General features: G+C 42.0%; 1 protein-coding gene across 3 annotated transcripts in view; it reads left to right on the top strand.

Annotated features, from left to right (window-relative positions):
* ERCC6L2 (ERCC excision repair 6 like 2) overlaps positions 1-10,422 on the top strand; it is a 124,298-nt gene that overhangs the window by 103,706 nt on the left and 10,170 nt on the right. For all 3 annotated transcript variants that reach the window (XM_019517343.1, XM_019517341.1, XM_019517342.1), the window contains one exon: positions 5,327-5,532. In XM_019517343.1, coding sequence (XP_019372888.1) covers positions 5,327-5,532 — 206 coding nt within the window. The remainder of the gene's footprint in view (positions 1-5,326; positions 5,533-10,422) is intronic.

Here is a 10,422-nt window from a genome sequence, read left to right as displayed (position 1 = left end):
TTTTTTTTTTTTTTTTTTTTTTTTTTTTTTTTTTACTTACCTCTGTGTAGAACTGCCTTTAGGAACTACTTTTTTATTTTAGACCCTAATCAAAGCTTCATTTAGGTCAACAGACTTTGGTCCAATTCTTAAGAGAACATGGAGGGGAAATATCAAGGAAAGCTGCTCTAAACCTCTGTTCTTGCGACAAGTTCCCACATTGGTAATTTTTTGAAAGGTCTTAGATGTTTGAGTTTGCGCTTGGATTAGAATTTGACAAAGTTTATATTTTGTGAAAATGTTCAAAGTATGCCAGTAGTTGTGTGCAAGTGTAAGTTGTAGTGGTTTGTTTAACCAATTGACTTTTTTTTCCGTAAATCTGAATTGTGAGAGTCAAAGATAATGCGTCGTTTCTTTCGGTAGTGCCTTAGGCCTGGAGTGGTTTGAGAGCCTTTCGGGGGTGCCATGGGGTGCCATGCAGTGTTATCACTCTTAAGTGTGCAAACATGATTCTTAAGACAAACACAGAGATTTCAAATAGGAATCTATAGTGCTAAAAGCATTCTAACCTGTTATGGTCCATTTGACTTTGCGACAGAAGAAACTGCTCTATTATCTTTTTGTAGTCAAAAATCAAATAAAAACTAAGAGCATGCCTTTTTCCAAGGGGTTCTTTGAGTTTGCTGAGGGGTGCCTTGGCTTCATCAAGGGGTGCCTTGAGTCTAAAACGGTTTCGAACCACTGCTTTAGGCTTTCACTAGCATTAGCTCTTCAGGGAAATTCTGTTTATAGTAGTTTTCCTACTTCCAGACATAAGCTCTAAACCAGTTAATATGGGCAAAAAAAAGAGTTTGTTAACAAACTTCTGTAAACACACTTAGAAGTCTTTGTCCTCTCAGAATTATAGATGCTATTTCTAAGAGTTTATTTACAATGAGCAGTATGTTTTTACAGTAATTCTGGTTCTTTGCAAAGACAAGCAAGTTTATGACTCTCAGTACATTTACAACATTTGGCTTTTTCCCAAAACCAAAAAAAAACGGTTTTTAATCTTTTATGTTTAAACAGATGTGTAAACCAAAGCATTGCTGTCTCATACTTCAGTGTTTTTAAAGAAAGAGGTGAATGGCTGGATTTTCATTGTTTTTTAAATACTTTTAGGGAAAACACTAACATGCTGTACAGCAGTGGTGGCCTACCTTTGGCATGAGTGCCACAAATGGTATGGGCAGCCTAAGTACATGGCAAACAGCAAATTGGGAGTGGGGGGGGAACACAGAACAGTGGCAAATAGGGCAGGAAAAGGGCACTGAGTTGGAGAGTAGGAGGGTAATTTCTGGTAGTCCTGCCAAAAAGATTGGCCTTCATTGCTCTACACTATCTAGGGTAACATTAGTTAAATGATGAAAGTTTTTTATGACTCTTGATTCCCTGAGACAAAGTATAGCCAATACAAGTCATTATCACAGTGCAGTCTTATCCTACAGATATTTCAGAATGCAGCCCATCAGAATAAGCCATCATTCTCATTTCTATTAACATTTGCTTACTAATTTGTAAGGTAAAATTCTATTATACCCATATATAATAGAGAAACAATCTTTCTTAATTCACATATTGAGTAGGATATGTATAAAATATTATTTTAAGAATAAAATGTATAATATTTGCTAATAAGTTTCAGTCTGCAAATCTCATTAGAAGGAGCGGGTGTACAGTGCGATTTCACATTTTTCTTGAAAACCACAAAATTAAGTGATTTTTCACAAAAAATGTGATTTGAGTGTGCTCCAAGCAGCAGGAAGGGGCGAAGCTCGTGCCACGGAACAGGGTGGGAAAAGGTCTGCCCCTGGGCAGCGCCCGCACATGGAGCCTCTGGACTGGGCAGCAGCTGCAACGTACTGTGGAGGGAGCAGGGCAGTGAGGGGCTGCAGCTCCTGCATTGCGGAGGGGCATTGAGGCAGGCCTCCACAATGTGTGGGTGCTCATCTGCAGGTTTGCTCTCGGACATGACTGCCTCTCTCTGTGTGTCTGTAGCAGGCAGGGCTGGGGGCTCATCGGTCCTGGAGTCTCCTGCAGCTGCCTCCTCCCAAACAGGCTGGAGCCCCTGACAAGGTTTCACCATTTCTTCCCTTGCTCCCTCCCTTCCCCCTGTACTATGCCAGAGCCAAAGGTTCACGCTTGACCCCTGCCCTTAAAAGTCCATGTGGCAGCCTGCTGAGCTGTGGCTGCTCTGGTTTATGCAGAGCCCCTCCCGCCCCTTCCCTTCCATCCCCTTGCGGCACAAGGGCCCAGGTTGTGGCAGTAAGAGCAGCTGGGAGAGATGCTGGGGGGGGCACCATTATCTGGATGTGAAAATGGGCCCCTGCCATGATCGGGCCATGATATTAGTGAGCTGGGCCCATGATTTAAACCAGGCCTTACTCATTAAATTCCTGTTTGCAGCTAGAGGCCTTTTGACTTTATCAAAGTCTTGACTTCAGCTTTTGTGTAGTCTGTGTAAGATTGCACTGCAACATTAATGTTTGGAGTTGTGCATTAATCTTATCAAAGTACAGATTTGTATTTTTTGATATTTTAATTTGTTTATCTTTACTGTTACAGTCTCCCTCTCTCTGTTATTTGAGGGATTACTTGCCATGGTAATGTATTGAGAACAGATACAAGATCTCATGAGCTGCAAACTTTGTGAACAGCCCACTGAAATCAGGAAATGGACCTGATGAAACAGAAATTGAATAGGAGAAATAGTGAAATGGCAGATTATCATGTTAACTGTGCTTTTTGATTTTTTTTATCTGTTCAACAACAGGAAGGAGTTCATGGCATGACTGGAAAGTTGATGTTTCCACTTCTTCCCATAAATATTTAAATCCCAATGTTCATTTCTGATTGGTCCCTTCACTTCTTTTTCCACTGCTACTGTACTCTCCAAGTACACTACTCAATTATTAAAATGTAGTTTCCCAAGATCCCCTGCACTGTACTTTGGGAGGGGACTATTCAAAAATATAAATTAAGAGATTTTATGACGGATTAGCCTAAATACCTAAATAGAGTGAAAAGATCTGTTCAGGAAATTGGCTGTGCTGATGCATAATTAGTTAAATTTACAAAATATATTGTTGTAGAGTAACTAAAATGTTGGGTGATTATTTCAGTTATAACCTTACTTAATCTCATGTCCATAGGAATCAGACCACTTTGTACACCTAGTGGTCTTCTTTAGTATGATCTCTGTTAACATAATATTTAATGTGCAGCCTTACTATTATTCCCTTTCAGGTATGCATTAAGATTGTTGGGAAGTGTCCTATTAGTAATAGTATTTGTTCACATAAAGCTATCAAAATATGGAAGCAAGATAGCAGGATTATGGCTAAACTATCAGCCTTAACTTTTTTATATTTTTTTGAGTTGCTTCCTTAGCAGTCAAGGTTCTTTGGGTGAATCTGCTGATACGTTTTATTAGACGTGGGGGGGGCGGGCAAAATGTGGCCCGTGGGCCGGATGTGGCCTGCCAGACCATTCTATCCAGCCCATGGGGCCCCTAAAAATTTAGAAAATTTATATTTATCTGCCCCTGGCTGCCTGTCATGCAGCCCTCGATTGCTTGACAAAACACAGTAAGTGGCCGTCCGCCCGAAATAATTGCCCACCCCTGTATTAGACCAACCTAAATAGCTGGAAAAAATTCACCAAAAAAAGATTCACCTGAAGGACCTTGGTTGCCTATGTCCTTAGACCAACACAGCTACAACCTATACTTCCTTTAGCAGTGGCATTTTTATCTATTGGATGTCACCTGTAGAATATGATAACAACTATAAAATTGAAGTGGTCTTGTTTGGCTCAGGCGGGTCTGCGGTGCCACACACCGCACATTCAGGCACTTCCTGGGCCGCAACCTAGCAGCATGGAGGGAGTGGTGGTTATGACAACTGGAGACAGAGGTCAGAAACCCCCAGAAAAAAAGTGGGACGTCACGTGCACTGCCCAAAACCAGAGCCTGGCCGGCTGGAGCCACACTTCAGCTGCTGGCCAGTTTCCAAGCTACAGAAGCGACATGGCTGCAGGTTCCCTGGCCCTAGGGCTTCAGGTAAGGCTGTTGGGGCCAGCACAGTTGCTGGCCCCAGCCTCTCCTGCCGCATCCGAGGTAAACTGCCGTGCACCACAGGGCGTGTGGCATGGGCATTCCCCAGGGACAACTAGTAGCAGCACAAGGTGTCCTGCTGCTAGTTGTCCCTGTGGAACCAAACGTTTGCACTCATCTGGATGCAGCCTGTGAGTGCAGTTTTTTAAAACACTTCAACTGAAAGCAGTGTTCACAGAAGATGATGGGGGGGAATTATAGTATTATATATCAAGCATCTGTACTTCATAAACTGTTGTGTGTGTGAAAAGTTTTCTTGCTTTTTCGTCTAAAGTAATTGAGAATTCTGCATAAGGCATGGGGGGCGTGTAACATAGAACACAAATGCACTACTAAGTAGAAACTAAGTGTGAATACAGATGGTTTGTGTAAGTGCTAAATGAGGCAAGAAAGGAGTGATGTATTTATTGAGACAATAACCTATTCATATGTGGAATATTTTGTTCTTACAGTGCTCTAGGGTCTGGATGATGTAACTGAGTTTAGGGAGCCCTATAGTGCTAGGCTAATGTATTTGGGCCCTAATCCTGTAGTATCTGAGAACCTCACAATCTTTTAAATAATGTATGCCACAACTCCTTTGTTTTCCCTGTTTTAAGGATGGGGACAGGAGGCACAGAAAGATAAACTGACTTGTTGAGAATTGCACGCGAAGTTTTATAACAAAATGGGGAGTTGATCTGTGGTCTCTTGAGTCCCAAGTGACCGCTTTAATAGCTGAACCATGACTAAGGGTGATAAAGAAGTGCACCTTTTTTTTTTCAAAATTTGGCTGCTGGAAATTGGGGGTGTGCAGTATAAGCAAGGGAATATAGTAATAGTCATTTTTGCCTCTGCTAGGGGAAAGCATAAGTAATGCTGCTAGGGGAGCAGGACAAGGGGCATGCTGCATTTCCTAGCTTGCTGGCTGTGGACACTTACTCTCACTGCCTGCCCTGTCCTCCCCAAGCAGAAGCTCATTCTGCAGAAGCTGCTACTCAGTTACTTACAGCTCCTGGTCAGTATTTTTAGAGAAAGATCTTTTTTTTTCCCTTCATTCTGCCTTTCAGAAACAAGGTGTGTAACATATTCAGAGGCACATTATGGAAGAAAACAGAGTAATACTAACTGAGCTGCTGAACCATGACAGAGTAAATCTGTTCTTTGAAATAGAAAAGAAAGTTTTGGTGTTTTTCTCTCTTGTGTTTCTGTTAGGAAGATGAAAAAAGCCCAGAAGAAAATCCAAAAGAAGCCACATTGGTGAAGAAGAGCACTGAGAGAGGGCAGCAGAGAAGGCAACAGATGGCTGGCAAGCAGTTTCACCTCTGTATTACACATCCCGTCATTCAGAAAAAGAAAAAGCTACACAGAGTAGGTTCAACCACCTTCTTGATTGGAAAGACCCCGACAGGAATCCGTAGGTGAGTTGCTGGGGGGGAGTGGCAAGACTGAAGTTAAAATCCTCAGGTTTCAAAGAGTTTTTCTTCAGGCAATTAAATTAATTATTCGTTTTGTCATAAACTTCAGGCATAAACATGAAACACTGGTGGCTTTCTATGACAAGAGAAGAATTTAGCTCACATTATACACAGAGTATTAGAATTGATTAATGAACTTAAATGAACCCACAAATTGTTTCAGCATGTTGAATCAGTATGACATGTTTTACATAGCTACAGATGTTATCACACCAGGATTCATGGTGTATGTGTGCTCTACACAGAACTACAAGCTAGTATTAAATTGTATAAAAATGAGAAATGTTGCAGGTTGGACTTTAGACTGGCTACTGGTACTACCCAGATCTCATCACTTACAGCTGAAAGATTGTGTACAGAACTCGACTTTTTTTTTGTTTTGTTTTTGTTTTTTTGAGTGTAGGGCTCATTATTTTCTAAAACATATTGCCCCTTTACTGCTTTTTCTCGAGGCTGTGGGGAAAAAAGACCAACTTACCTATTCTTTCTTGCTCCCTGATTTTCACTACTGGTTGTTACAACAACAAAAGCATTTAAATTCTAGTAGACTAGAGATAGCGGTACGTTGTTCCAGGCAACAAGAACAGCAGAAGCGAAAGTTCTGTTACAATAGTTAGGTATTACACAGGCACAGAAATGAAGAAATTTTTTGTAGCCAGTCAAGATGCTGAGAGAGTGACTTTGTAAAATCAGCTGAAGCAAGACCATACAGGCTTTTTAAAAAATAACACTAATACCAAGTAGTGTTACCAAATAGAGGGGGGCATAACAATCCTGCTGCCTTCTACTTGAAAGAAGTCATGCAGTAAAATTCTGCAAACACTGAAATCTGGAGAGTTGACATTTGGAAAGGTGAAAGGCCTATGCATAGAGGCATATGTATAAACAGATGCATGGCTTTGGATATTTAAAGTGCTGGCAGTAAGTTCTTTTTGAACAAAAGCAGACTAGATCACGATCCACATTAACAACTGGGTAAATTATCTATATTGTGGTTAAAATATATGTTGTGCTGATCTGATATTGGAATGTTGGCATAAATTACTATACACTCTTTCCAGAATAGCTTGAAACTGAGCCAGTTCAATTTGCTTATCTATTCTGTAGCTTTGTACTGTTAATTTTTAATATAACTTAACTATCGGGTAAGTTTAAGTTGCATGGAAAAAGTGCTGTATATATAGCACTTGGAAGTTAAAGTATACATTTAAGACAGCATTTTTAATCCTTTTCTTCTCTAAAAGGATTAATTGGGTACTTTGTATACTGTGTGGGTTGTTAATCATGGCAAAATGCTTTTTAGAGGGCAAAAATGAAATATCAGGAGCAATTTCACTTTACATAGGCTAGCAAGAAAATGCTGGAATCTTTAGAGAACAACTTATAAGAGTTTTCTATCCAAAGGAGAAAACTGTAAGATTGTAGTTTAGGTCACTTGTTTTGTCAAGAAAAAGGAAGCTTTTTTGAATCTTCCTAGATAGTAGTATCTTATATGGGGTAAAATAAGATGTCAGTGTCAAGCCTTCATAGCCCTGAACTATGTATACTCTTAAAAACTAATTTCAAAGTCTTACATCAGTGGTTCGGAAACTTTTTTTCCCCACAGACCACTTGAAAATTGCTGAGGGTCTCAGCAGACCATTAATAAACTTTTTTTGTTCTACAAATCAAAGCACGCGGCTCATATTTTAATATCAGTAGTCTTACCGTACAAGTACAGATATTCTCAATTGTTCCGCAGCCTTTCTGTGGACCACCTGAATGGAGCTTGCGGACCAGTGGTGGTCCGTGGACCAGTTTGAGAACCTCTGCCTTGCATGGTTTCAGACATGATTAATAAAATAATCTTATTTCATGTGAAATGAGAGCAGGAGCCTCTTGTTAGCCCCTGTATTTTAACAAGCTCTTGAATTCTGTGACTGAGCATTCTAATGAAGTTGAAAGTGAATAATCCTCAGGAAGAGAGCAGGTGTTTGTAGACAGGATATTTGAGATGCTGCAGTTAAATGTAGAAACTGTTAAGCTTTGATGTAATAGAGGCCTAACATGGAGGAGGCCAGGGATAAAAACAGGCCTCTTGTTTGCATGTAGGCCTTTATTACTAAGTCAGTTGAATTTTGCAGGAAATCTCTAGTTAAAACTTGGACTAGAGACACAATCTGGTGCAATCAGTGTTTGATTATGTACATTTTAAATGTCTGTAGATCTGAACCTTTTAAAGGTATCCCAAAGTGATTTGAATGGCAACGAGTTATATATGGGTAGCCAGAAGCTCAGCTATGAGACTCGCACAGTTTAGAGCATTAGAAAGTGTTGTATAGTGTGCAAGTGTTTTTTGTTGTTGTTTTTTTTTACTGAGGTTTAATGATAAGCCTAGCTTACTGATAAACTTAGCCATTGTTTAAAACGTCATGAACTCTTAACTTCAATGTGAATAACTACTGAAGGGACCTGAGGTCCTAGACAGATGTAACATTTCAGGCACTTCAAATTCTGTTCCATGTTGAAACACTGGAGCCACAGACAGACATACAACCCCTGCCAGAGTACTTCAGTCTCTGTGAGGTATGCAAAGAATCATTTGGAAGTGCTTTCTAATGGATGCTGTTTAAGTCGGTCATTTTTGAAGCCCTTCAGAGAGCATGTGCGTCTGTCCACTTGCTCTTTGAAGCACTTCAAAGGCATGTGAAGTGCTTCAAATGCCTTGGTTTTAATGATTATTCAGAATGATGGCACTCTGGCTTTATTTTTGCACTTGCCTAGAATCATACTGCAGTATCAGTATTGAATATTTAGTTCTGTTTTATTTGTATAATTTTCCAGGCCTGACTTAAGGAAATTAGCGTAGCAGCTTTTGCAGTATATAGAGCCTGAGGAACAGTCTAAAGATGAAATAGTAAATAGGGTAGAGAGTATAAAAAAAGATTGTACCCCTCTGGCAGTGAGATTTGTAGAAGGACGGGCTATCAGGTGTTGAAGTACTGCAGTACCAGAAATAGACTAAAATTTAACTGTATTAATGAAAAAAACTTTAGCAGTTCATTTCTGATGAAAGACCAATACTTGAGAGACCCTGACAGATGTTAAAATGATGGTGCAATTGGGATCAGAGGGACATGCGAGGCATATTTGGGGTAGGGCACAAAATTCCTCCGTCCCAATCACACTACTGCTGAACTGGTTCCAGCCAAATCCTGCAGATCAGGCAGGGAGCGGCTCTGTCCTGGACCCACAGGTGCCCTCAGCTCTCTGCGTCTGCAAGCAGGGAATGTCAGGCAGGTGCTCCAGGGCCTGAGAGGCTCAATCCTGTCTGGGAATTTCTGGGTTGAGCAGGATTGGGTCCGTCAAACCCGCTGAACACCTGTCCCTCGGTGGCTGAAGAGTGTAGGCAGCTCCAAGCTGCTTGCACTCCTCCCACAATCAAATAGATGACCACCTCAACAAAAAAACACTGTCTTACACTACTTTTTGTCATAGCCACTGATGTGGCGCAACAAAGGGTATAGATGTTTATTTGATATTTTCCCTCCATTTGTGCACCATTTGTTTCTGCCCTCTGAGACGCAGGTTCAAACTCCCTGTGGGTGACAAAGGTCTAGAACCCAAGTCTCCCACTTCTGCATGAGTGTCCTAACCCTTCAGCTTCTAGAAGCTGTACATGGGAGGGTCCTTCTCCACCTCCCTAACCCTCCCCCTTCATTTTTTATGGTACTTCCACATGTATGTATCTATATACACTGTACAGCTAAGAACAGACATTCAAAAAGCCTGAGCCTGAATTGATTCAACCATTGCAGGTTAGTCTAACCTGGCTAGGCTGAACCGTTTTCCAACCATACAGACAATCTCTCTGGACTGAGGAAATTCAGGCACATGCCTGCGGTAGCTCAGGCTGGAAGCCAGGGGGCACTACAGCAGCCCTCCCTGCCCTTCTACAGAGCTGAACTGAGGGGGGTGTGGACAGGCCCCAGCAGGGCTCTGATTAGGGTGGGGTATGAACCCCCTCCCTGCCTGCAGTCCCAGGTTTTTTCCCACTCGCTGCTCAAAGAGCAGGGGTGTTGCCAGCCTGCAGCCCTAGGCTAGCACTCTGAGGCAAGGGTGGGAGGCAGGGGTGCAGTACATGCATTTGTTGATGATACAGAGTTTTTCGCTGTCCCTCCCTGCTTCTGTATACTGTCTGCAGCAAACTGACAGGCAAGCAAGCTGGGGGGAGGGAGTGGGGAGCTGGTAATGGTGTTTATCACTCTTATCTCATTGTTTATTGCCCCATTAAGAAAACAACAGAAAGACCTTGCCAGCCATCTGTTGATTCAGCGCAGACCCAGCATGTGGTCTGCTGGCTAATACACAGACACCTCAGCAAAGGCAGAGGGGAGGGGGAAATTTTTGCTTAAGGAGAGTGGTGAGGGGGAGGGAGGGGAGCAAACGGCTCTTCTCAAAGTTTCCAAGGAAGGACATTAAGCTACCTGTTGATTAGCTCCAAAAAGCCAGTCTGCCTTTGTCTCCCACAGCATGGACTGTAGCCAGCATGTGGTCTGCTAGCTAATCCAGAAGTGTCTGCTAAAGCAGAGGGTTGAGGGGAATAATCCCTTCTTAGCATGGAGAAACTAGGCAGATGCAGAGGGGAGGGGCCAGCCCTGATGTGGAACAGAGAGCCCTGCCCTGCCCAGCCCAGCCCAGACAGCATGTTGGGTGCTGCGGGTGTCTGGTTTATCTTAAACCAGCAAGGGGTCTGGGGCAGACATTGCATAAACCTGTTTGAGCCAAATCAGTTAACTCTGATACTACATTCAACCAGGCTTATCTCAAACCGGTTTCAGCCATTTTCAAATT

The sequence above is a fragment of the Gavialis gangeticus genome, unplaced genomic scaffold (genome assembly GCF_001723915.1).
Source record: "Gavialis gangeticus isolate Ggan-Ray unplaced genomic scaffold, GavGan_comp1, whole genome shotgun sequence".
Taxonomy (NCBI): domain Eukaryota; kingdom Metazoa; phylum Chordata; order Crocodylia; family Gavialidae; genus Gavialis; species Gavialis gangeticus.
The sequence above is the reverse complement of the archived record's forward strand: the minus strand, read 5'-3'. Positions and strand labels throughout refer to the sequence as shown.